We start from the raw sequence: 25,517 nt of genomic DNA, 5'->3' as shown, positions 1-25,517 counted from the left end.
GAAACACAAGCGATCGGTGTTTGGGCAACGAGTGGTCACGGTGACGCGGTGCCGAAGAGAAAAAGACTACATGTGGTTATCATCAGAGTCACAATACCGGAAAGTTCCGTTCGAACGAACTCTTTGTGCGACATTACTTCGGATGATTACGACATGATTCATTTTTTTATTATTACTATTGGGTTGATTAATCTGGGGTAGAAAAAAAATAAAATTTCACACTACACAAGAAAAACTTTCCAATCAGAACAGAAGGAAGAATTTTTCGATAAGTTCAACAAATCTAATTGTTATAGAAAAAAGCAAAAAAAATTGAATCCTATAAATTGAATTCACTTTTCCCTATCCCTAATTTTTTTTTATAAAATATTCTTCTTTCTTTTTCTTTCTTTCTTTCTTTCTTTAACTTATTCAAGTTATTTATTTATTCATCAAATTCCAATTCATAAATAATGTCTACTCCATTCCCAAAAACCGCTGATAAGGTCAAAGGTGTCCAAATCTTGGGCCCAATTCCAGATGATGCCAAACACATTTTCAACCAAGAAACTTTAGCCTTTGTTGCCACTTTACACCGTGGTTTTGAAGCTAGAAGACAAGAATTGTTGAACAACAGAAAAGAACAACAAAAATTGAGAGACCAAGGTTTCTTACCAGATTTCTTGCCAGAAACTGAATACATCAGAAATGACCCAACATGGACTGGTCCAGCTTTGGCTCCAGGTTTAATTGACAGAAGATGTGAAATTACTGGTCCAACTGATAGAAAGATGGTTATCAATGCTTTAAACTCCAATGTTGCTACTTATATGGCTGATTTTGAAGATTCTTTGACTCCAGCTTGGAAAAACTTGGTTGAAGGTCAAGTCAATCTTTACGATGCTGTTAGAAGAAACTTAACTGCCAACATTAACGGTAAACAATACGCCTTGAACTTGGACAAAGGCAGACACATTCCAACTTTGATTGTCAGACCAAGAGGTTGGCATTTAACTGAAAAGCACGTTTTAGTTGATGGTACTCCAGTTTCTGGTGGTATTTTCGATTTTGCTGTCTACTTTTACAACAGTGCTAAAGAAGCTATTGCTCAAGGTTTTGGTCCATACTTTTACTTGCCAAAGATGGAACACCACTTGGAAGCTAAATTGTGGAACGACATTTTCAACTACTCCCAAGACTACATTGGTTTGAAGAGAGGTACTATCAGAGCTTCTGTTTTAATTGAAACCATCCCAGCTGTCTTCCAAATGGATGAAATTATTTACCAATTGAGAGAACACAGTGCTGGTTTGAACTGTGGTAGATGGGATTACATCTTTTCTTACATCAAATGTTTGAGAAACCATCCAGATTTCATTTTGCCAGACAGATCCCAAGTTACCATGGCTGCTCCATTCATGTCTTCATACGTTAAATTGTTGGTTCACACCACTCACAAGAGAAAAGTCCATGCCCTTGGTGGTATGGCTGCTCAAATTCCAATCAAGGATGATGAAGCCAGAAACAGAGCTGCTTTGGAAAATGTTACTAAAGATAAATTGAGAGAAGTTACCCTTGGTTGTGACTCTTGTTGGGTTGCTCACCCAGCTTTGGTTCCAGTTGTTTTGAAGGTTTTCAACGAACACATGAAAGGACCAAATCAAATTTCCTTACCACCAAAGGAACCATTCAAACCAATCACACAAAGAGATTTGTTGAGTCCATTTGTTCCAGGTGCTAAGATTACCGAACAAGGTATCAGAGCTAACATTGTCATTGGTATTTCTTATATTGAAGCTTGGTTGAGAAATGTAGGTTGTGTTCCAATCAACTACTTGATGGAAGATGCTGCTACTGCTGAAGTTTCTAGAACCCAAATCTGGCAATGGGTTACCCACGGTGCCAAGACTGACACCGGTAAAGTCATCACCAAAGACTATGTTAAACAATTGTTGGATGAAGAATACGATAAATTGGTCAAGAATGCTAAACCAGGTAACAAGTTCAAGAGAGCCTTTGAATACTTTGCTCCAGAAGCTCTTGGTGAAAAATACTCTGATTTCGTTACCACTTTGATTTACGATGATGTCACCACCATTGGTAGAGCCTTACCAGGTGAAAGATTATAAGCAACCCCCATTAAAAAGAGGAATGAAGAAATGTTCTGGAAACGTTATTTATATATTTTATAGTGTTATTTTTTATTTTTGTATATTTATAAAATGATTAAAAATATAAAAAAAAAATATTAAAAATTTTCAAATGTAAATTTGTGATATGAATAGAGTTTCTCTGATATGTCTATTGGATATAAACGTTGGTTGCAAATTTGAGAAAAGAGAGAAAAAAAAAAAACTGCACGAAATATTACTACATACATTATACACTTCAATTTAGACTTACATATGAACATTGTCTAGTAATAAATAAAGATGTCATCATTGAAAGACATTGAACAACGTGAGAAGATTGAAGCATTTGCTACTGCAATAATTCATTGGCTTTCAGAATTTCCCCGTTCACCAATAGGTTCAGAAACCACAGTTGAAGAATTAGTACAACCATCTACATTGTATAGAATATTCAAAATATTATTTTTAAGAGAAGATATGGAAACATTACAGAATGATAAATGGTTTCTTGAAAATCAATCAGTTACAGGCACTTCTATTTTACATATTCATGAATATACTATGAAACAAGTTGAAATTTTAGATGAATTGTTGGATTCTCATTTACGGGCAAAAGTTGATTTGAATTTGACACCCCATTTGAATTTATACAAGTTGATTATATTCCAGGATCATTATGAATTAAAAAAGATTTGTCAGATATTGTTCAAAATAGGCACTTTTACATCAAGATTATCTACAAATGGTTTGGCATATTTTGAATTCTTGACTGATGTTGATAAAAATTCAATAAATCAATTCAAGGAGAAGATACTCTCAATACCAACAGATAAAAGAAAAAAGAACAAATATCCTGGATTAAGAGAAAAGACTATGCCGCCAGTTGAAACCAATTCTGATTATGAATCTACAGAGAATAGAGTCGGCACTGGTATTGGAGTTGCTGGTGGAAGTGGGAGTGGAAGTGGGAGTGGGAGTTGCTATTATATTGATGAAGAGGAATGGGATGCACTTAATTGGGAAAATTCTATATTTGAAAATTTGATTTATAAATTAGCTAGAGAAATGAACAACTAAAAATTATAATGTATGTACTGTACCTATTTAAATCTTGATAATGCTGGTCCCAATAAATCTTTCTCTTCTGGTATACCTTTAGCCAATTTATGATTTCTTTGTCTTGCTTCTTTTTCTAATTTCAAGTTTCTTTCAATTCTCAATTTTCTTTGATCTATCACATTTTGTCTTTGTTTTCTCAAGTGTCTTCTTAACCCAGAGTTTTTACCTTTAACATCAGGCTTGATTTCTGTTTTACCCTTCTCTTGGTCTTTACCATTGTTCAATTCATTGATTTCACCAGGTTTTAATCTGATTGTACTAGCACGTTTATCAACAGTACCAATAACGTTTGGATCAAGAGCAATTGAATCAGATGGTAATTTATTAAGTAATGATCTGACTTCTTGTTCTTGTCTTTGTTTAGTTGATTCATATGGATTCAATTCAAGAGCATCATAATTGGCTTCACCAGCCCCTGGAACAATTATACTGCTAAAACCTTCTTCATGTCCAACACCTAAAATATCTTCAAATGGAACAAATTTGGCCTTTTGGATTTTAGATCCTGGAATTAAATGGTTCATATATGGTGTAGAAACATGTTTTCCTTTAAATAAATCCTTCCATACTGTGACATGAGGACCCCATCCAACAGAAAGCAAACCTGTATCTGAGATATCTAATGATGTAGCAGGAGTTTGTGAATAATAATGATCAACTTCTTTAAAATTCCTTATATCCCAGATTTTTATGGATTTATCAGCAGCTGCAACTGCCATATATTTACCTTCTCTATCAATAGCCAAATCACGAATAGGTCCTCTTGCAACTTGTAATTTAACTAATGGATCAGGCATATTTGGAGCCCACATACTAACAGTACCATTTCCATGACCTAGACACATGACTGCATTCCATGGATTTTGTTTCATAGCTTGAGTTGGGCCCATTTTAGTTCTTAATTCACTGACTAGTTGACCAGTTGATACATCTTGATATTTCAAAAACCCAGTATTTCCTGCAGTAACCAAAAGAAAATGATAGGGTAAAAAGTCCAACATAGTAGCTTCAATATGTTGATTCATTCTATGTAATTCTGTTCCTTGATAGTCATAAATAAAAGTATATTTCTTTTGAGCCACAGCAAAATATTGATCATTATGCAAATATTTCACAGCGTGAACTGTTTCATTAAGATGTAATTCACAATTTAATTGTCCCTTTCTCCAGTCCATAGAAGCAACATGACCTTTTTTACCTCCTAATAATAAATCACGACCATTACGGGAATAATCAATAGTATAAGGACCAAATTCAGTTAATTTTAATTCAAATTTTTTATTTGCAGTACTGACATCAACTGCCTCTACTATTTCATCTTGTTTAAATTTAAATGTCTTTTCCATATCATTTTCAGCTTCCAAGAACCCTTGTTCTTCTTGTAACAACAAGTCGGTCCCTGCTGCTGATTGAAGGGCTTCTTTATATTGTCTATCTATTCTTTGTAATTTTGAGTTTAATTTTTTATCCTTGGATTGTTTCTTGTTCTTTTTATAAGAACCTCCCCTTTCAAATTTGGAGACTCCTATTCTCTCCTTAGCTGGGTATTTATTTGTAGGTGCCATTGCTTGTAGACGTGTAGTCAGTGTATAAATCACAAGAAATGAAGTAACCTTGCTTCAACTTTAAGATGAGATGGGATGTCTAGCTTAAAGAGAAGAAGAAGAGGAAAAAAAAAAAAAAATTCAAAATGTGTCGCGCACGTACAAATTCGCACTGCGCGATAATCCACACAAAAATTTGGTAGTAAAATTTATGCGAGGCTTCGAACGAGATTCATCAAATCATACTGTTTTTTTTGTTCTGTTTTTCCTTCTCTCCCTCATTTTTCAATGCTCATCTGCTTTGCGTTATATTCTCCATAATCAAGCATCAGTTGATAAAAAAAAAAAAATTGAAAAACATCTGACTCCGATTCAGATCATATATAAAGTGGAGTTATTGCCAATTGATACTTTTTTTTTTCTTGTCGTTGATCGTTGTTTTTAATTTACCAACCAAATCAAATGTTTCGTCAAACCTTCAGACTGGTGAAATTTTCACCATTTACCAAAGGATTCAAAACCTCTGCAAAACAACCATTGAAAGCCAGTTTCATTCCAACTCCAATCGTTTTAGTCGCTGGTGTTGCTGCAGCAGCTGTTGGTGGCTACTACTTATTAGATTCTAGATCAGCATTCCATGAATACGTCTTGTGTCCCTTAATTAGAACCTTCACTGATGGTGAACAAGGTCATAAATTGGGTATCTTCTTTATGAAATATGGAATTGCTCCAAGATTAATGGATGAAGGTAAAAACGATCAAAGTGATGTATTAGGAGTTAAAGTATTTGGTCACAACTTGAAGAATCCAATTGGTTTAGCTGCTGGTTTGGATAAAGATGCTGAAGCTGTTGAAGCTTTATTCAATTCTGGTTTTTCCTATGTTGAAATTGGTTCAGTTACTCCAGAACCTCAACCAGGTAACCCACAACCAAGATTTTTCAGATTACCAAAAGACGAAGCTGTTATTAACAGATACGGTTTCAACTCTAGTGGACATTTCAATGTTTTGGCTACTTTAAAATTAAGATTCAATAAATTACTCGGTAAATTCCAAAGAAACCATGCTGGTGGTGAACTTCCTGAATCAAATGCTTTCCAAAAGGGTAAAATGTTGGGTATTAACTTGGGTAAAAATAAATTTGGTGATGAAGTTAGTGATTTCGTTAAAGGTGTTGAAAGATTAGGTCCATATGCTGATGTTTTGGTTATTAATGTTTCTTCTCCAAATACTCCAGGATTGAGAGATTTACAAAGTGAAGCCAAATTAACCAACTTGTTATCTACTGTCGTCAAGGAAAGAGATATTTTGGGTAAGAACTTGTTAGGTGAAAAACCACCTGTTTTGGTCAAAGTTGCCCCAGATTTAACCGAACCTGAAATTGAATCCATTGCTAATTCTGCTAAAGAAGCCAAAGTTGATGGTATTATCATTTCCAACACTACTATTCAAAGACCAGTAGACAAATTGTTGACTACTGATCAAAAATTAATTAACGAAACTGGTGGATTATCTGGTAAACCATTGAAACCATTTGCCTTGAAGGCTTTAAGAACCTTGAGAAAATACACCAAGGATTCCAATTTGGTATTGATTGGATGTGGTGGTATTTCCACAGGTAAAGATGCCTTAGAATTTGGTAAAGCCGGTGCTACTTTTATTGAATTGTACACTGCTTTTGCTTATAAAGGTCCTGGATTGGTTGCTAAAATTAGAGACGAATTGGCCCAAGAATTAAGACAAGAAGGTAAGACTTGGGAACAAATCATTGGTGAAGACGATAAATAAATAAACAAATAACTAACTAACTATTATAAACGGGTGTATGTACTAAATAGTCGTGTACGGACACACAAAAAAATGAAATATTTAATTTGCAGAACGAAGAAGACAAAAAGCAAAATGCGAGCTAAAATTTGAAATCAAAACAAATCTAGAATTGTCAATAACAAAGAGATACCACTATAGATTTCAACTTTTGATAATGTCATCATCAAAGCCATCTACACCACGAACAGACAGACGCCAAGTACATGGTAACAGACGTCATCTGCATAGATCTTCAGGAATACATTTACCTAGTTTATCACCAAAAGTACATCATTATCCAATTGATGCAGACAACCTACCGATGGATTCTACAGAAATTGTTGAAAAATTCAATGATATAGCACAGTCGATGGAAATTTTGGACAATAATATGAATGATTTGTGTCATATTCATGATAATTTGTCGAATCAATTCAATGAATCATTTGCTAGTTTTTTGTATGGGTTATCGATGACTATGTGGTGTGTTGATTTCCCTGGATGTCCAAATAGAGTAGAATGGGAAAATCTAATGGCTAAGAGAGAACAAAAAGAACGTATAAAGAATCTAAAGAAACGAGTGGAAGATGCCAAGATATTGAATAATAGATTGAAAGAGAGCCTAGCTGAAAAGACTAAACAGAAACCAACTCCTTCCGTGACAACAATTAATAAGCCACGACCAATGAATACTAGAGTAGTGAAACCAACAAGAACGGTTAACTTTAAACCAAGTCTGAATGAAAGTACAATATCTAGTATAACCAACGATAGACGCCCTGTGGCTACCAGGATACGACAAAGTCAACAAGCATCCAGGATACCTCAACCAGGTAGAATAAACAGACAACATCAATATCAGACAGCAGCTTCTGGAGTTGGCGGTCCAAATCTTAATCAACCTCCTAGGTATATGCGTGGTTTGTTTGATGGGAGTAATACATCAAACACATCGAATTATGGACGTGTAGTCAAACCATCACTGCAGACAAAAAACAAATCAACCAATAGTTTAGCAAATCGTCCACCATTCAGATAGGTGTAAATACGTATATAGTTAACCACCATATATAAGCTGAAGTTTAAGTTCGTATTTGACTTGCTCAATTGATTTGTTTTGCTGTGATGCAATCACCATGAGATAATCTTTGTTTTCTAATGAATTCATGATAAGTTGTCTTCGAAATTGCTCTTGATAATTGAGTGGCTCTGAAATGTTTGGTGAATTATTGAAATAATTATGGCCTGATGAACCATTATGATTGTTTGAATCCATGCTTAATTCCTGATCAAGAATGAACAAAGTATTTCTTTATTATCATTTTCCGACTCCTGCAGATTTCATATTTTTTTGTATTTGCTCACAACATTGTGAGTTCGAAATTTTTTCTTTTTCTCCAGCAACACACTTTTATTCAACATCTCCTCTCCCATTAAAGATTCATCATCACTAACTACCAGCCCTCTATTCAATATGTCTGATTCAACTGACTCACCAGCTGTTCTTTCAGCTGAAGAAAAAAGAAGATTACTTCGTGAAAGAAGACAAGCAAAGATGGCTAAAGGTCAAGCAACTGATAGATTGAACAATATTCTTTCTCAAGGTTCATCAGTTAAAACCACCGGAGTTAAATCAGTTCTAGATGAACCTCAACCAACCGCTACTTCTTCAGCCATCCATGATGAAGATCCAGATATTCAAGATATTTCTGAAATTGCTAGTCCACCACCACCAACTCCACCAATTGGTGAAGGATCTCCTGAAAATATTGATGATATTTTCCAAAAAATGCTTCAACAACAAGTTCAAGGTAAAGATGGAAAAGTGGATCCAAATGATCCAATTGTTCAAATTATGAATATGTTCAAAGATGGATCAGGTGCTGATGGTCCACAAGAAGGAGATGTAAATGCAAATGAATTTAGTAATGATCCTGTGGAGAATAAATATCAACAAGATTTACAAGCTTATGATACTTATCAACAGAAATTATGGAAGTCAAGATTTTTAGTCATCAGAGTAGTAGTAACTTTGTTTAATTTTTTCTATCATTATTTGAATGTTCCAAGTTTCCATGCATCAAATTATTCTTATGTTAGAGACTTGGCCCAAGATGAATTCCCAGTTAGAAATTTCTTCACTTGGTTTGCTGCTTTTGAAGTCATTATAGTTTTACAATATTATACTGTTTTCCATAAACTTGGTTTATTCCATGCTGCTAATCAAAACAGTATGATTATGAAATTAATGTCGATGGGATCAATGGTGTTACCACAATTGAACACTTATCAACCATTGGTTGCTAGATTTTTAGGATATTATGAATTGTTTGGAATAATATTTGGTGATTTGTCACTAGTTATTGTATTATTCGGTTTACTTAGTTTTACAAAGTGATGATAGTTTATTTCCTTTCATTGAAATCAATCTATATACAGAATAGTTTTAAAATTTCTTAATAATAAATGTGTTCACGCTTGTCTTTGCATGTCTTTTCTTTTTGCTGCCAATATCTTGTCGGCACTAGCAAACTGTTTACTCTTCCAAATGGAATAGATTAACAATATTGTACTTCCCACTGACAATCCAAACCAAGTGATCAAATATTGCAAGTGGTTATTGGTGAATTTGATGAATGGTTTAGCAGCAATAGGCACACCTTCGTTGGCAAACTCAAATTCTTGATATTGTAAAGTATCATCATGTTCAGTATTGTGAGCAATAAATTGAGCATCAGATTCACTACCTTTAGAGAAGAACAACTTACCCAATAATGAAGATTTAGCCCCTTTGGAATTTTCATCTTTTCTCCAATCAACATGGTCTCTTAAATCATAGATCATTTGACAATAAATCGGTAAAGATCCGCTTTGTTCTGCCATAGCAGGAACATCAGGGAAATGGAAAAGTTTACTTCCTTCCTCATGTTCAAATTGTAAAGTTGATCTAGTAGGCATGATTCTAAACAATGCTTCAATTTCAATTTGACCTTTTGGTAGGGCTAAATGTGATAAATAACCAGATGATCTAGTTTCTGGAACAACTTTACTTTTTTGAATCCAACCACGTTCAATTAAAATCGGATCCCCACCATTTTCTCTAATAAATGGTGTAACAACAAGGTATCCAACTTCACCATTTCTTAATCTTGGTCCTAAGAACATTTCATTTTCATAATCAAAATGTCCTTTACATTTAAAACGACGATATTCGAAATCTGCAATAACCGTTGGATCCAAATTTGGTGGTAATTCAGGGATAATAGGAGCAGCAAGGTTGTTTTCACATTTAGCAATTAAATCAGTTTTCCAATTTAATCTTTTAACTTGCCAACATCCTAAACCAAATGATATAATTGGCATAGCATACATTAATCCTAAAAGAAATCGACGAATAATAGGGATTTTAGCTTGATGTTCAATAGTACGCAAATTACCAGGAACAGCCTTCATAGGTTTCCAATCCATAGTTAATGTTTTGACAGAACGTCTAAATTGTAGTAGCTTTATTGGCCTATAGCCAAACGCTTTAGCATAATGGGTAAACATCGTTGGTATTGATTCAAAAAGATGGGTTCTACAATGATGTCAGTATTTTTTTTTTCCTTCCCATTTGTTTTCTCTCCTCTATTTGGTTTTTTTTTTTGATTTTTTTGATTTTTCAAACCTAACGATAGATACGAACAATGTCATTACATGGAGAGGACTGGTAGAAGAGTATTTTGTAGAATATATTGGTGATAGATTAATGGAGTGCCAATTGGTAGTTGTGCTTTGTTCTCGTGTATTTCCAATCATATATTATTATGAAATATCCAAGGCTACTATTACCAAACTCCGTAATCAAGAATATGCTCACTATAATCATCTGATTTGGCTACTTGACAATAAAATAATAACCAAAATCGTAACCATTCTACATGATTGGTTGAATCCGTGGATAATCATACTTTTCCGATTTCAACCATACAATGTACAAAAAGGAGACCTTTAGAAAGAGAATTACGAAATCAACTACGTAAATTTTTCAAACCCCTTATAATAATATCTCCACAATATTTCAGAACCGAAAACCAAAAAAAATAAAAATTAAAAATCGCAAGACAATTTACATTTGCTCTTTTTTCCATATTTTGATTTTTTTTTTTCCACTTATCTCCTTTATCTGAAAATACATATTCATTTGATTATGCCAACAGTATCAGCAGAAGCTTTATTAACTGAATCTAAACAACAAAGACACCAAAGATTCACCAATCAATTATATCAAGCAGGCGCAAAAGGGTTACTTCAGGGAACTTTAGTTGCTCTAGTATCAGGATACGCATTATCGTACAAATATAATCATGGATTGAACAAAGCATATTTTAGAAATGTTTACAAAGTTTGGTGGTTTGTAGGTTGGGCTGTAGTTGGAGTAACTTTTGCCACAGACACAGCAAAAATGAAGATTAGTAAACAAGCAGCAATTGAAGATGAAATCAAACGTGCTAGGTATCTTGAAGAGGAACTAAATAGGTATTCCAAATAGTGATCTCCCTATGAAGATCTCGAATTGTGATGAAAATATAAATGATGAAAATATAAATGATGACCTATATAACTATATATATATTCACTAGCATTCTTTTATACATATACTTGTAAAAACAGAAATTCGAAGATATTTCTTTAACTATAGAAAGCTTCCTCGTGAAATTTCAACCCATATTCACTGGCCCATAATTTAACATTTTCCACTAACGGAGTCGGACCGGCAGAAATAACCCAAATCTTTTCAGCTTTAACATCTTCTTGGACAACTTTGTTTCTTGGCAAATCACGACAACAGATTAAATTATGATTTTCATCTTCAACTGGACCTGAACATTGTGTAAACCCTTCATTGATACACCAATTATAATATCGGTAACTCAATTTTGGTCTTCCTTTGTATATCTTATTCTCCAAATTCAATTTCCTGATCAACCGTTTATATTGTTGAACCCATGATTTTGTTTGTTGAGATGAAGACAGTAAATAGTATGGAATAAAAGGTTCATTAACACTTGATTTACGAGAAACACTTCTTGACCTGCTAGATTGCTCGTTTAGATTATCGTTGGTGACTTCAAATTCATCAACAGACTCTTCATATTCACCACCCATATCATCACTAAAACTATCATCAGCAGTAACATCATCTATTTGAACTAAATCCTCGCAAGCAGGACCTGGAGTAGCACTACGTGTACAATCAGAACCACTATCGTCTTCATCGTCACTGTTCATACTGATATCAACATTTTCTATTTGATTTTCAAGATTCAATGTTATTTGTGGTTCATTGCTGTTTCCAAGTAATGGTGTGGTTTCGTCTCGCTCCAAATCAAAATGACTAGACAAATGGGAGTGCTTGCTCATATTGGAAGCGTAGCTGATTTCATTACGTAACGTCTTCGACTGCTCTTTGATTAACGTTTCTCCGGTGATGAAAATTTCAAAATCATCACCATGGATGAATCCATCGAAATATTGCAAAATGAGAACATCACGGAAATCTTTAATGACCCAAATGATCTTTGTTGGTATCCCATGATAGTTCATTACTCTCAAAATCGGTAATGCAAAAGAAATGGCAGATCCACCAATAACAATCAACAACCGTTTTGCGTTAATCTTCAACTTACTTAACGAAAATTTTGGAGAAGGGAGTGATTGAATGAACAACAAGTGTGGATCATAACTGCCGACAATCAAATATCTTCTATTGTTGTATAACTTAAAATTACTCTTTCTAATAATCAACCGTTGTAGTTTGTCATTTGGGAACGAAACTAACGTGTATGGGTGATAGTTTGGAATGAGTTGTTTGAATGTTCTAACAAAAAAATTTGAGCTGTAATTTGTTAGTCTTATATGAGCACCAGGTGCATGAGCAACTTGTGCAATTAATTTATTAGGAATCTCAATCATGGATAAATTAGGTGACACATCAATCACTTTCACTTCTCCTTTAAAAGAGACTCTTGTCAAATATAATCTGTATCCAATTTGTCCTAATAATATGGTGACATTAACTATGGTATAGATTGTATATGGTTGTGGTCGAACATGGAACTGAAGACAACCAACAATGATCCAAGTCCAAATATAATGCATGGAATAGAATAATCTGTACCAACGTTTTCTCATTCCTGATAGTGATGTGATTATGATAATCAAAAAACCAGCTAATGCAATCCAACCGTACACATTCTCCAATTTCCAAGCTTTATCCATCGTATTTTTAAAATCATAGTATCCAATGTACAACACGGTGTGAATAATACTCTGGATGATAATCAATCTAGATAACCATTTGTGAATCGGGATCAATGTCAAGTATAACGTGTTTGGCAAAGGACTTGGTCTTAATGTTAAGAATAAAACCGCTGGCAAACAATTCACAGGAAGTCTGCCCACTCTTTTTGCCAAATATATCAAATCCCCATTATTAATATCTATAAGTGATAATGTCCCCAAAAATGCTGTCCAAAATAATAACTGTATAATAGTTGATGAATGCAAAGTTATGTTAAATACTATTCTCTTGAGAACTTGTGCCACGTTGGTTAGTAGTCTATCTCTCCAACTTGCTGTTCGACAATTCGGATGATGTTCATGCAGTATATAATGATCTAATTTCAGATTGAATGATCTAATAAAATTGGATTTAAAACGTTGGTGAAAATTATGAATGACTAAGTAGTTATAAATAGGAATAGATATAATTATCACCAATAGTAGCAACGTGGCAATATCACCATATTTCGCAGTGGTATTCTTTCGTAATTCACTGGACTCCTTGGTCTTTTTGGTGGGATAGTGAAAATATTCTGTAATATTCATTGTGATTTTAGATTTGCAAAGAAGCGGAGTAATGACCAATATTGCATCAACCACGAAAATAACAACTTAACAGAAATGTGGGTAAAATTCTGATCTTTGAATAGGTAGATGATCAAGAGTGGTGGTAAAAGGGGAATACCTTATGATTAAATACTAAAGAAATATAGTTTGAAAACAAATTGTGGTTGTAAATGATTCCCAGATCAAAATTGTAGTCTAATTTAATTTCAACTACCAACCACCCGCAACTAAGGGAATAAGAACAAAGTAGAGTAAATTTCTTAGCCCTTTGTTTTTTTTTTTTCTTTTTTCTTTTCTTTTCATCTGTTTGCCTTTTGTCTAAGATCCACAGATGCGAATGGCACTAAGCGGCAATCATGAGCCTTGGAAACAAATTAATATTAGATGAAATAGATAAGGTCCGATTCAGGACCCACCACTCTACAGTATAGTTTAGACATTAAAATATTACACGTGTATTCCTTTGGTTTATCTATATATATGCTAATATTTTTCTAATACTTCATTCTCTTTGTGTTTTGATTTTTTCTATCAGCAATTAACCCCGATCTTGTTGGTTTTGAGTTACCAACAGAAACATACGAACTACCCTTATAAGTAGACCCATTGTTTCTTCCGTTGAAATTTCCATTTCTGTTAATTGTGCCGGATCTGGTTGGTTGTGTATAAAGTGGCTTTGGGTCCACTTTTCTCTTCTTGTTCTTGGTTTTTTCATTTAATGCCTTAAGGAAGCTGCCACCTGATTTGGTAGCAGAACCATTATTTCCATTATTTCCATTATCAAACTGTGTTCTTGGACCTCTAGGGAAAGCAATATTTCTTTTTGGAAGAACACCGGACTTCACAGGTTGGCTGTTATTTCTGTTTATAAAATCCTTTTTGCCAAATCCAGATGCAGATTTGATGTTACGGTTTGGATCATAAGCTTCTTCACCATAGTTATGCAAATATGGATTATCCGACTTTCGACCCTCTCCTCTTAACCGTAGGAAATACAATTCTCGAAACTCTTTAGGTAAATTGTTCCCACTGAAAGCACTTCCAAGATTAGGTATTCTGGATTTTCTTTGTTCTGAACATTCATCACCATAATGCTCATCGGAACCACAATTATAACAGTAAATTCTTGGTAGCGCATCTCTGACATCGTCACCGGACTGGGATGGTTTGATAATATAACTTCTCCATATACTTGGACAATTTTCATCACTATGTTTGAAAGTATCACACAGACGACAATATTGTCTCTTTTTGACTTTACTTTTACATGACAGTACAATATGACCTTTCTCACCACATCTTGCACAAATAATAGTTGTTGGACATTGACTTTCATAATGGTCATCAATAGCACCACATTTGTGACAAATGACAACTTTACATTTGGCTCTAATATGACCTCTCTTATGACAATTTGAACATAAAGGGCCTAAAGTTTGTCTTGAAAGACCCGACTCGTCGTCAGGGTCAGTAACACCAAAGTATCTTCCTTCACCTCTCAATGCAATAATTTCATCTAAATCATCTGTGACTTCATCATATGACAATGCTGTGGTTGTATTTGGTGTATGTTCACGCGATGACTGTATCAGTGACTCCTTTTTATCCAGAAACTCTGAACTGTTATACTTTTGTCTTTTCCATTTTTGACCTTTGGTGTCTTCTATAAAAGGTAGTGTTGACATTCTTCCTCTTTATTAATAATACCTGCGATATTAATATTGTAGTTAACCGTTGATATTTTAACTTTGATGGCTCTGTTTAGGTGAAGACAAAAAAGAAAATTTTTTTTTTGCTTCCCTCTTTCATTTTTTCTTTTTTTGGTAATCGCAGTTCCTTTTTTCCTTCCTTTTTCTTCTCATTCTACTGTTGGTGCTACAATTGGCATTGATTACGCACAAAGTGTCAAAGTGTATCATTATCTCAGAGCACATTTATAATAATAATGACTACAAGATATCGCCTGCAGAAGGCTCAATGAACTTCATTAGTAAAAGAAAATAATAGTAATATCAATTGTAAGAAAACTAAAATATATGTAAAGTTGAATACATTTCACTCACGCATTTTCATATCTGTTTGCTCGGTAGTAAAGTCATAATGATAAATTCTACAAGACATTTCTGACAGCATTATCAGTACCTTGTGCTTCCAAATCATTGGTTTGTTTGTTTCCAAGTGGGTCAAGGGAAGTGGTAACATATTCTTGATGTTTAAGTTCAGCAAAGGCATAACAAGCACTTGAAAAGGTGAATAAAATTGCAACAACCAACAAACTAGTGGCTTGAACAACAGTAGATAAGTATTGAATAACAGCATTCAACAAATAGAAACCACAATGAGGTAAATTACCATCAAATTTCTTAACAAATGCGATGAAGTTCTCACTTAATGGACAAATCTTTAAAAACACTGGAATTTCAACAAATAATACAATCAAACCTTGAACAATACATATAATTGAAAATATAAAAACCAAGGAAGTATGGAACAAGTTAGCAATACCCAATGCTAAACATACAAAAACTGTAAGTATACTAATCCATTGTCCATAAAGTGAAAAGTTCTTGGATCTAAAATCACTCGAAAGTCCACCCCAAATATTCTTTAAAGCAAAATCAGCAAGAGCCATGGTTAAATGTAATTAAAATTCAAAGAATTGTATTCAATAGTTGAGAAAGAATCAATTAGTAACACTTCTGGTTAGTTATTCCTTGTTTTGCCCTCCTTTTAAAAGTATCTTTTGTTGATGTGTTCTTTGTTTTGTTGTATTTTTTTTTTCTCCTGGTGCTGTAGTCGAACTTAAATATCGGACACGCACTCTCCCCACTAAGACCACCATACTTTTGTCAGCTTGGCACATTGACTGAAGTTATCTGGAACAAGGCTGTGGCCCTTCAACAAACCCCACAAGATGATCCATATAGACTTTCAAATTAAACGATAGAGTGGTTATATCGATTCCAAGTGTTGTAGGTGAATTACAACTTCGTTCGTGAAGAATTTGCGGTACGAGGAGCGTCGTACCGAGATGATAAAGGTTCATATCTATGATTTAAACACCATCTGAAACTTAATAATTTTATTCAAACACATCATTTCCAACCAAAAAAAAAACATATACTATCAACTTGGTTTATTCATGTATTTTTCTCTAAGGTCTACACTATCATGAACTATCATCAAGTGAAATGACATACTGGAATGAGAAAGAAAGAAAAAAAAAAGAAAATTTTTTTGCGCACGAAATTTTTCAATTCATCAGTTCTACTTATCAAAGTACTCCATAAACAATTTATTTACAACCACACAAAAACTAAGTAATGGGGAGAGAAATTGTCATAGGTTTAGTTGGGAAACCATCAAGTGGGAAATCGACCACTTTAAACTCATTAACTGATGCAAATGCCAAATGTGGAGCATTCCCTTTCACAACTATAGATCCAAATAAAGCTACTGGGTATCTTGAAATTGATTGTGCCTGTGCAAGATTCAATAAACAAGATAAATGTAAACCAAACTATGGGTATTGTAGAAACGGTAAACGTGGTGTCCCAATAATGTTATTAGATGTTGCTGGTTTAGTTCCTAATGCACATTTGGGTAGAGGATTAGGTAATAAATTCTTGAGTGATCTAACTGAAGCTGATTGTTTAATTCATATTATCGATGCTAGTGGTACTACTGATGCTGAAGGTAAAGCAACTAGAGGATATGATCCATTACAAGATATTGAATGGTTACAAGATGAAATCTTTCAATGGATTTTGGGTAATTTACAAGAGAGATGGAAAACTGTTGTGAAAAGACATATTGCTACCAAATCTTCTACATTGGAAACTTTGAGACAACAATTGGGTGGGTATGTTGCCAACAAGAAGTTAATTGGGGATGCGTTAGATTTAATACCTGATTTACCACCTTTACAAGATTGGGACGATGAAATGCTAGGAAAAGTTGTTAGAACTTTTATGGAAGTCAAATTCCCAACTGTTTTGGCATTAAATAAAATGGACCATCCTGATGCTGATAAGAATGTTTCTAAAATCATATTGAAATATCCAAAACTGAAAGCTGTGCTAACTTCTTCAATCACTGAAGTTTTTCTCAGGAAACTTGCTGCACAACATTATATTAAATATGATCTGGGAACAGAATTTATTGATACTAAAGATGATTTACCAGATGATCCAGATTTAAAAGAATTAGATGACAAATTGAGAAATAGAATTGAAAATATCCGTGATTTGGTATTATATAGATTTGGATCCACTGGTGTTGTTCAATTATTACAAGCCGCTGCTGATCTTTTGAACTTGGTTCCTGTTTATCCAGTAAGAAACATTCATAATTTTACTGGTGGCTCAGGGGATTTCATTTTCAGAGATTGTTTATTAGTTAAAAGAGGTACCCCAGTAGCAGCAATTGCAAAGAAGATTATGGGTGATGTGACCATTGCTGCTGTTGAAGGTGTTGGTGGTATTAGAATTAGTGAAGATGATACTGTTGACATCGGAAAGAATGACATCATTTCATTTAAGGTCGTCCCAGGTGGTCATAATAAATAGAGTGGTTTATAGGGAAATCCTTTAGTAGTGTAGTGATAGATTCAGTCATAGAACATTCTTTTATTTTGGTAATTGATCGCACACATCACCACGAAGAAGGACGTGGAGGAAGAGAGAAAAAAAAAAATTATCAACAATTTAACTTGTTCTTGACAAAAGATAATATATAGACAAACTAGGAGACTTCTTTTTCTTATACGGATACCTTTTAAGAAGTCAATGTCATCAGTGAAGAAATATCTTAAGTCTGCAAAAGCAGCACTAGAATCCAATGATCCATTATTGGCATTGGAACATGCTGGTGACGCATTAGAAGAAGATCCAAATTGTTATTTTGCTCATGTATTTCAAGGTAAATCCTATCAATTATTAAGAGATATCCCTAAAGCTATTGCAGCATTTCAAAAAGCTGCTGAAATTGAACCAGATTATTTGTTAGCATGGAAAGGTTATTTTCAAGTGGTTAGGACTACAGATGATTATAAATTATTTTTTAATGTACTCACTAATGTAATCAGAGTACAAATAAATCAAGAACAATCTATAGCAGAAACGTTACGTGATATGAGGAATTATTTGGATACTCAAAAATATAAAAGTAATGATAAATTATATGAATATTATTTGCAATCGATCTTACCAGGAACTGAATTGGGTGATTTAGTGGGAACTGCTATTGAACCAACAGATGTTACAGTTAAAAAATTATTAGACTTCAAAATTACAAGTACTGAAAAGACAGTTGCAAATAGAATATCTAAAGAAAGAGTCAAGTTTGGAAGAGCCATGACTGTTGATCAGAAATCCAAATTAGATTCGATTGCTTGGTCATATTATGAAGATGGATCCATTATTAAATTGTTTGAATTGTTTCTTAATTCCTGTGATGATGATGGATTAAGAAGAAAATATGAAGAGAAACTTTTGAAATTCAAATATGAACAATTGAAAATTTGTCCTGATAAACAAGTAATGTATAAAGATATCAAACAACAAATGGAAGATATGATTTTAGTCAATACTCAGAGTTTGTTTTGTTGGAATTTGTACTTTGATTGGTGTGATGCAAAGACTATTAATGATCTTGATGAAAATAAAATCATTCAATATTTGCAAATTTTCCAAAATGAAGGGTTAGGTTTGATATTGTTTGCCTTTGTAATGAGTGATATTTCACCTTATAACAAAGAAAAAATCATTAAGGGGTTGTCTGCCAATGAATTGACTAAAGGAAAGGATAAATCTGACACGATTGATGTTGAAGATGAAGAAGATGCTAAAGTTTTAGAAGACCTTGAAGATGTTGAACAACAAGAAGAAGAGAATATGTCTCAGTATTATTTGCCACAGAATGAAGTTTTGGGATTGATATTAGATGGCTATAGTAAAGCCAAGAATTCAATCCTAGCTGGTAGAATTATAGTGAATTACTATATTTACTTAAGGCAATATAATGAAGCTTCCGAGAAAAGTCGAGAAGGAATCAGAGCATTGGCTGATGTTCAAAGAACATTTGGTATCGATTTGATCAATACTAAGGAAGATTTATTATGTTCACTTGCTATTGTCTATACATATTACGAAGCTCCAAAGAATTACAGTCGAGCTGTTCAACTTTATGAGAAAATTTTAGAATCTGATCCAAAGAATGTTAAGGCTCAAGTTGGTAAAGGTTTAATTTATGCTGAAAGAGGGGAATTACAGGAAGCTAGGAATATTTTGGAAACTGTTGTTCAAGAATATCCTGATAATATGGAGGCTGAATCTGAATACTATTGGTGTTTAATCAGACTTGGTGAACATAAAGAAGGTCGTGAAGGTTTGACTAAGTTTTTGAGTAAAGTTACTGGTGGTGATTTACAAAGCAAAGAAACCAGAGCTGTTGCTTATTGGAGATTAGCAAAGAGTTTCATTATGGAAGACGATTCTGACAAGAATAATATCAAGGAATGTTACAGTAACTTGGTTTTATCACTTAAGGATTCTGATGTTTATGCACCATCATATACTCTTCTTGGGGTATTATTCCAGGATTTCTATGGTGATGTTGAAAGAGCTCAAAAATGTTTCTTCAAAGCGTTTGATTTGGATATCAATGAAATTGTTGCTGCAAGATATTTGGTGGAACAAGCAACTGCTAAGAATGAATGGGAAGTTGCACAAGTCTTGGCCAAACGTGTTGTCACCAATGATAGTTCAAGACGATTATTAATGCGTGAAGGTGTCAAGGGGGATAAATCTTGGCCATATCGTGTTTTAGGTTGTGGGGCTTTGAATATCCAAGATGATGCCAAAGCCATTGAATGGTTTCAAAATGCCCTTCGTTTAGATGCCAATGATTTTGAATGTTGGGTTGGTCTTGGTGAAGCTTATTATAATTGTGGTAGATATGATGCAGCAGCTAAAGTTTTCAATCATGCATTGACTATTAAACAAGATCAGTGGACCGTGAAGTATATGTTGGGTGTTGTCACATGTGAAATGAAGGAGTATAACGAAGGGTTGACATATTTGTATGAAGCATTGGAATCTAAACCAAATGAAGAATGTATCATTAGTGCTATCTATGAAGCAAATATTGAAAATACCCATCGTTTTGTCCAATCTGGTTTCTTTGGTAGAGCAATTAACGCTGATTTGAAAGCCATTTCTTTTATTAAACAATCTCTTGCTGTTAATACTTCATCCCAAAAAGCCTGGAAATCTTTAGGTGAAGCATTGAAAGTGTTTACTAAAATCCAAGAGCACATTGATGAATTGCCAGTTGATGACATTTTTGATATTTTCAAAGAAGCAGGAATAGATAACGAAGAGTTTGATATTGGAGAAATCACCCTTGATGGATGTATTAATTTAAGCAATGCCAAAGATTTGTATTCAAAAGGTGATAAAATTAGCTCGTTGTTAATACTTATCATTCTTGCTGCTGTTGCTGGTGTTAAGTACTTACCATCAAAGGCAAATAAATTATTACGTGCAACTGCATACTACAATTTGGGTTTGTCGTTATTAGAAGCCTTCCAAATTCAACATACTGAATCATTCAGAGATTTGTCGATTTTATTATTCAAGAAATCTGTTCAACTTGAACTGAATAATGCCAACTATTGGATTGCTTTGGGTAATGCTTATTTCTCAAGTAATCCACAAATTGCACAACATTGTTATATCAAAGCTACCACTTTGGAAGTCAAAGATGCCGAGATTTGGGTCAATTTGGCATCTTTATTCTTACGTTATGGTGATACTGAATTGTCCCAAGAAACATTCTTGAGAGCCCAATCTGTGGCACCACAAGATGCACAATCATGGTTGGGAAATGCTGTTGCCGCAGATATTTTAGGAGATGATGCAAAAGCATCTAATTATTATACACATGCATTTACCTTATCTAAAGGAAGATTAGCATTAGCACAATTCTTATATGGGTTATCTGTTATTAACAAGAGTAAAGATAGTGATGCTCGTAATATTGAAACTGCTCAAGAGTTTAGTATAAGTAATCAAGCTATGCAACAATATCTCAAGTATTATCCAGAAGATGAAGCTGGTTTAAGCATTGCATTATCAATTGCTGAAAGATGTAAAGATTTTGAACTGGCGATTAAATTAGGTCTCAAATTGAGTGAATTGTATGAAAAACAATATGAACAAACTGAAAGTGAATTAGTATTACAAAAATTTGCACAAGTTAAATCACAGTTGGCAAGAATTTATCTTGGTTTAGGAGATTATGAACAATCTTTAGATAATGGACAAATGGCATTACAATTACATGAAACACCAGAAATTTTATTATCTTGTAAAATCACTATGGGACTTGCATATTTCTTTTTGGATGATTTCAGTAGTGCATTAGGTGAATTGAAAATTGTTTTAGGAGAATATAGTCAATCATCAAGAATTGTTAGTTTAATTTCTCAAGTATTGTATGCTGAAGGGACAGAAGAAACTAAACAAGCAGCAATTGATCAATTATTTGCACATATTGAAGAATATGGATCATCATTATTGGTTGTTTTAACATTAGGTGCTATTTCATTAGTTGATGAATTAGATGATTATTTACCTGCCATTAAAGATGAATTGGCATCATTAGGATTAAATGAAATTTCAAATGATACTCATAGAGAAGTACCTCGATTGTTAAATGAAATCAATAAAAGATTAGGTGATGAAAGTGATCAAGTTTGGTTAAGATATGCTTATTTGTTCCCATTTGATTTTAATATTTGGAAAAATGTTAATAATACTATGGCTAAACAAGTTATTTCATTACATGATGTTAAAGTTAATGGTTTACAATATTCAGATGCCTTGTTAAAGAATGGTCAACTTAGAGATATCCAACGTAGTTTATTGTTGAATCCAGGTAATTTACAAGCTTTGGAGGCATTAGAAATGTGTTTTTAGTTTACCTATATATATATATATATATATATATATATATATATATAAATTAATTACGCCAAAGTAGTCATGTATTAAGAATTTTTAAATTTTTTTATATAGATGATGTATTTGTAAGTGAATACTTTGAATAATCAACCGAAATTAAATCACTCAAGGATGCCGGAACAGCACCATTATTATTAACTGAAGCAGCATTACCATTATTGATTATTAATTCATGTTGTTCTAATTTATCATTACAATAATCAATAACTTTTTGAAATTTATTCAAAGAAACTTCATTATGTTTCTGTAATTTTTCTAAAAGTTCCAATTCTTGAATAACTTTAACAACAACACCAATATCAGCAGCAACATCTTCTTTTTCACCATTATTATCAGATTGACTCAATACAATTAACCAACAATTGGCAAGTTGATCCAATGCTGTGGATTTTGTGTATTGAAATTCTTGGTTGGTAAAATTTGGCAAATTATGAATAATCATTTTTGTAACTTCTTCCAAGAATTGTAAAGAATGAATCATATTACTTTCTAAAGGAGGCAAATAATTCAAAATGAAATCAGAAACACATGATAAAAATTCTTGTAAATGAGGTTTAATTCTTAAATATGAATAATCACTTTCAACATCACATTTATACGGTAAATGAGATATAATCATATTAAACTTTTCGTGTAAAAGATCTAAAGAATCTTGTATAGTTGGTTTAGGGGCAATTTTTGACATGGTGGATTGTAATTCTGGGTGAATGATGATTAAATCTTGTACTAATTTTTGTAGGTTTGATTTATCTAGGGATTCGATTAATCGATGTAGTGGCAATGGTTGTCCAATAATTTTTGGAGTTTTTGATCTCTTATATTTACTTGAAGCTGTAGGATGAACAAATCTTTTTGATGATATTCCATTATTGATAGGTAAGTTTACATCAGAAGTATCTTCTCGTTTTCTCTTTTTCAATGTGGTGGCAAGAGGTGAATGTGATATTGTTTGATGTGGCGTTGTCGACGATGATGCAGAGGATGATGTTAATGCATACGACGACGACGATGATGATGATGATGAAGATGATGATGACGATGACGAACCATAACGAGGAATATGAGAATCTGTAGTAGATTTATCTGTTGAGTGTTCTTGAGTTAATCCTTTATTGGGTACTCCACCCCATTGAAATCCGGCTGACATCATATTTCTGGTATTATTGATAAAGCTATGTGTATAAGAATGTGAATGTGAATGCAAACTAAAAAAAAAAAAAACTGAAAAAAAAAGCAGTTGAAAACTAAACTAAAATAAAAAAAAAAATAAAAATTCTCTCACTTTAATGAAATGAAACAAAAAATAGTAGTAATAAAACTCAAATGAATATTCTAACTACTGTTGAAATATACAAAATAACTCTTGATTCGCTTAAAGATGATTCAAAGCAATCTTTCTATTTGAAATTAAAAATCCTGTTAATCTGAAATGATGATGAAGAAGAAGAAGAACAGGTAGAAATAATGAATGAAAGAAAAAAAATTCAAAATCCACCACCAACTCCTCTTTCTTTCTTTCTTTGTAGGCTTGCTCCTAACTAATTTCTTTTTTTTTGTTTCTTCTCTTTGGTATCGTCTACACTATGGAACAGAAAAAATAAAAAAAGAAACTGCCATAACTAATTAACTGGTACAAGTACACGACTGCCTTCTTCTCTACAAGTTTGCCTTATCAATATGGGGGTGAATAAAGAAGAGAGACAACAGGAATCACACATGTTGTGATTGAAACAAAGTATGTATTCAATAATCTTACGTAATATTTAAATATTAGCAGTAGTATGTCTCCCCCACTTGGCCTCCCCCCTTTTAACATAACCTTAATCTAATGGCACATGGTTAACATAAAGTGTCTGGACTTGTACTACCAAAAAAAAATCGCAACCAATGATGATAAACTTTAAATAAAAAACTGTATCAAAATCCTGTTTGTTTTATATTTAGATATATATATAGCTCTTTAGGTATGTATATACATATATATATAAGATGTTGTAAAAGAAGACAAATAAAGACATTTTGTGTGTGTGTGTGTGGGAGAAATAGCAGTATCGGTAGTAATGGTGATAGCGGCGACGGCGGCGGCTGGTGTTATATACAATAAAGCCAATTTTATAATTATTTTTTTTCCAAACTTCCCACACATCCTATTTTCCATTTGACTCTTCATTTAATAATAATCATTACCTTCTGGTTCAGATTCAGAGCCATAAGCTTCACTATCTAAATCATAATCAGCTTCTTGAAATTCATGATATCTATTTCTTTTGATTTCAACCTCATCATCGACATTAGTAAACCCGCCTCCATCGATTTGATCAGTATTCTTGACACCTTTTTCTTCTAGTGTCTTTACAATTTCATGCATTATGTCAACACATTCATTAAGTAATACTTTAGTTTTTGGATTGGATTGGATTTTATCTTCAGCTACAAATTGGTTCAACTTGTATTGGAATGGGAACAATTCTCTATATCCATCAACATTCTTCAATGCTAATAGACATTTTTTTATTGTTGACAATTCATTGTATCTAACTTCTAGTTGATGTCTTTGATGTTCATCCTGGTTATCTTCCTCGTCATCATCATCATCATCAACAAAACTTTCAATTTCATTGTCATCATAACTGCAATCGTCTTCTTGTGTAACAACCATTTTTTCTGATTGATTCTTTACTTTTTCTGTTGCTTCACCACCTCCACCATTTGCGGAATTGAGTATTTGTTTGTTCTCTTTGTCGTCAGATATATGCAATGATGATAATGGTTCTGCTATTGGTATGTTATCTGTCTTACTTGCCATTGTTTAATGAGTTCTTGGTCTGGAGAAAATCAGGGGTAATTAAAGAAAAAAAGGTGTACAAATTTATAAAGAAATCAAGTCTGGTAAGAAAAACAAAAGAGCAAAAAAAAATGGTGACGACTATTTAATTAATTTCTCTCTGTCTCTCTGTTTCTCTGTCTCTCTCTGTCTTTCTTGGTTGAGAGACTGTCTGAAATTGTATGTCTTTAAA

The 25,517-nt window shown here is 33.3% G+C and overlaps 15 protein-coding genes across 15 annotated transcripts; 8 read left to right on the top strand and 7 right to left on the bottom strand. All coding sequences in view use genetic code 12, as the record gives it.

Moving 5' to 3' along the window:
* Positions 1–452: 452 nt before the first annotated feature.
* MLS1 (malate synthase) lies at positions 453–2,108 on the top strand (the record flags this gene model as incomplete). Its single annotated transcript, XM_002549046.1, has 1 exon — positions 453–2,108. One exon carries the CDS (start codon positions 453–455, stop codon positions 2,106–2,108), a length of 1,656 nt encoding a protein of 551 aa, XP_002549092.1.
* A 303-nt stretch (positions 2,109–2,411) lies between these two features.
* Positions 2,412–3,188, top strand: CTRG_03388 (uncharacterized protein; the record flags this gene model as incomplete). Its single annotated transcript, XM_002549045.1, has 1 exon — positions 2,412–3,188. The coding sequence occupies one exon, from the start codon at positions 2,412–2,414 to the stop codon at positions 3,186–3,188; it is 777 nt and encodes a 258-aa protein (XP_002549091.1).
* Positions 3,189–3,211: 23 nt separating this feature from the next.
* Positions 3,212–4,795, bottom strand: CTRG_03387 (uncharacterized protein; the record flags this gene model as incomplete). Its single annotated transcript, XM_002549044.1, has 1 exon — positions 3,212–4,795. One exon carries the CDS (start codon positions 4,793–4,795, stop codon positions 3,212–3,214), a length of 1,584 nt encoding a protein of 527 aa, XP_002549090.1.
* A 441-nt stretch (positions 4,796–5,236) lies between these two features.
* On the top strand, positions 5,237–6,562 carry URA1 (dihydroorotate dehydrogenase; the record flags this gene model as incomplete). Its single annotated transcript, XM_002549043.1, has 1 exon — positions 5,237–6,562. The coding sequence occupies one exon, from the start codon at positions 5,237–5,239 to the stop codon at positions 6,560–6,562; it is 1,326 nt and encodes a 441-aa protein (XP_002549089.1).
* Positions 6,563–6,758: 196 nt separating this feature from the next.
* DAM1 (Dam1p) lies at positions 6,759–7,622 on the top strand (the record flags this gene model as incomplete). Its single annotated transcript, XM_002549042.1, has 1 exon — positions 6,759–7,622. One exon carries the CDS (start codon positions 6,759–6,761, stop codon positions 7,620–7,622), a length of 864 nt encoding a protein of 287 aa, XP_002549088.1.
* Positions 7,623–8,057: 435 nt separating this feature from the next.
* CTRG_03384 (GET complex subunit) lies at positions 8,058–8,981 on the top strand (the record flags this gene model as incomplete). The annotated part of the gene is made up of 1 exon (XM_002549041.1): positions 8,058–8,981. The coding sequence occupies one exon, from the start codon at positions 8,058–8,060 to the stop codon at positions 8,979–8,981; it is 924 nt and encodes a 307-aa protein (XP_002549087.1).
* Positions 8,982–9,055: 74 nt separating this feature from the next.
* On the bottom strand, positions 9,056–10,132 carry SHY1 (Shy1p; the record flags this gene model as incomplete). Its single annotated transcript, XM_002549040.1, has 1 exon — positions 9,056–10,132. One exon carries the CDS (start codon positions 10,130–10,132, stop codon positions 9,056–9,058), a length of 1,077 nt encoding a protein of 358 aa, XP_002549086.1.
* Positions 10,133–10,772: 640 nt separating this feature from the next.
* Positions 10,773–11,114, top strand: CTRG_03382 (uncharacterized protein; the record flags this gene model as incomplete). The annotated part of the gene is made up of 1 exon (XM_002549039.1): positions 10,773–11,114. The coding sequence occupies one exon, from the start codon at positions 10,773–10,775 to the stop codon at positions 11,112–11,114; it is 342 nt and encodes a 113-aa protein (XP_002549085.1).
* A 140-nt stretch (positions 11,115–11,254) lies between these two features.
* On the bottom strand, positions 11,255–13,453 carry CTRG_03381 (putative ferric-chelate reductase; the record flags this gene model as incomplete). The annotated part of the gene is made up of 1 exon (XM_002549038.1): positions 11,255–13,453. The coding sequence occupies one exon, from the start codon at positions 13,451–13,453 to the stop codon at positions 11,255–11,257; it is 2,199 nt and encodes a 732-aa protein (XP_002549084.1).
* A 515-nt stretch (positions 13,454–13,968) lies between these two features.
* On the bottom strand, positions 13,969–15,159 carry CTRG_03380 (TRAMP complex RNA-binding subunit; the record flags this gene model as incomplete). Its single annotated transcript, XM_002549037.1, has 1 exon — positions 13,969–15,159. One exon carries the CDS (start codon positions 15,157–15,159, stop codon positions 13,969–13,971), a length of 1,191 nt encoding a protein of 396 aa, XP_002549083.1.
* A 425-nt stretch (positions 15,160–15,584) lies between these two features.
* TVP18 (Tvp18p) lies at positions 15,585–16,106 on the bottom strand (the record flags this gene model as incomplete). The annotated part of the gene is made up of 1 exon (XM_002549036.1): positions 15,585–16,106. The coding sequence occupies one exon, from the start codon at positions 16,104–16,106 to the stop codon at positions 15,585–15,587; it is 522 nt and encodes a 173-aa protein (XP_002549082.1).
* Positions 16,107–16,797: 691 nt separating this feature from the next.
* CTRG_03378 (uncharacterized protein) lies at positions 16,798–18,042 on the top strand (the record flags this gene model as incomplete). The annotated part of the gene is made up of 1 exon (XM_002549035.1): positions 16,798–18,042. The coding sequence occupies one exon, from the start codon at positions 16,798–16,800 to the stop codon at positions 18,040–18,042; it is 1,245 nt and encodes a 414-aa protein (XP_002549081.1).
* A 219-nt stretch (positions 18,043–18,261) lies between these two features.
* Positions 18,262–22,455, top strand: SKI3 (SKI complex subunit tetratricopeptide repeat protein; the record flags this gene model as incomplete). Its single annotated transcript, XM_002549034.1, has 1 exon — positions 18,262–22,455. The coding sequence occupies one exon, from the start codon at positions 18,262–18,264 to the stop codon at positions 22,453–22,455; it is 4,194 nt and encodes a 1,397-aa protein (XP_002549080.1).
* A 91-nt stretch (positions 22,456–22,546) lies between these two features.
* Positions 22,547–23,650, bottom strand: CTRG_03376 (uncharacterized protein; the record flags this gene model as incomplete). Its single annotated transcript, XM_002549033.1, has 1 exon — positions 22,547–23,650. One exon carries the CDS (start codon positions 23,648–23,650, stop codon positions 22,547–22,549), a length of 1,104 nt encoding a protein of 367 aa, XP_002549079.1.
* Positions 23,651–24,670: 1,020 nt separating this feature from the next.
* Positions 24,671–25,306, bottom strand: CTRG_03375 (uncharacterized protein; the record flags this gene model as incomplete). Its single annotated transcript, XM_002549032.1, has 1 exon — positions 24,671–25,306. One exon carries the CDS (start codon positions 25,304–25,306, stop codon positions 24,671–24,673), a length of 636 nt encoding a protein of 211 aa, XP_002549078.1.
* Positions 25,307–25,517: the final 211 nt, after the last annotated feature.

This window comes from Candida tropicalis (assembly GCF_000006335.3).
Source record: "Candida tropicalis MYA-3404 genomic scaffold supercont3.4, whole genome shotgun sequence".
In the NCBI taxonomy this organism is placed as follows: domain Eukaryota; kingdom Fungi; phylum Ascomycota; class Pichiomycetes; order Serinales; family Debaryomycetaceae; genus Candida; species Candida tropicalis.
Note: the sequence above shows the minus strand (reverse complement) of the source record. Positions and strands in the feature narration are given on the sequence as shown.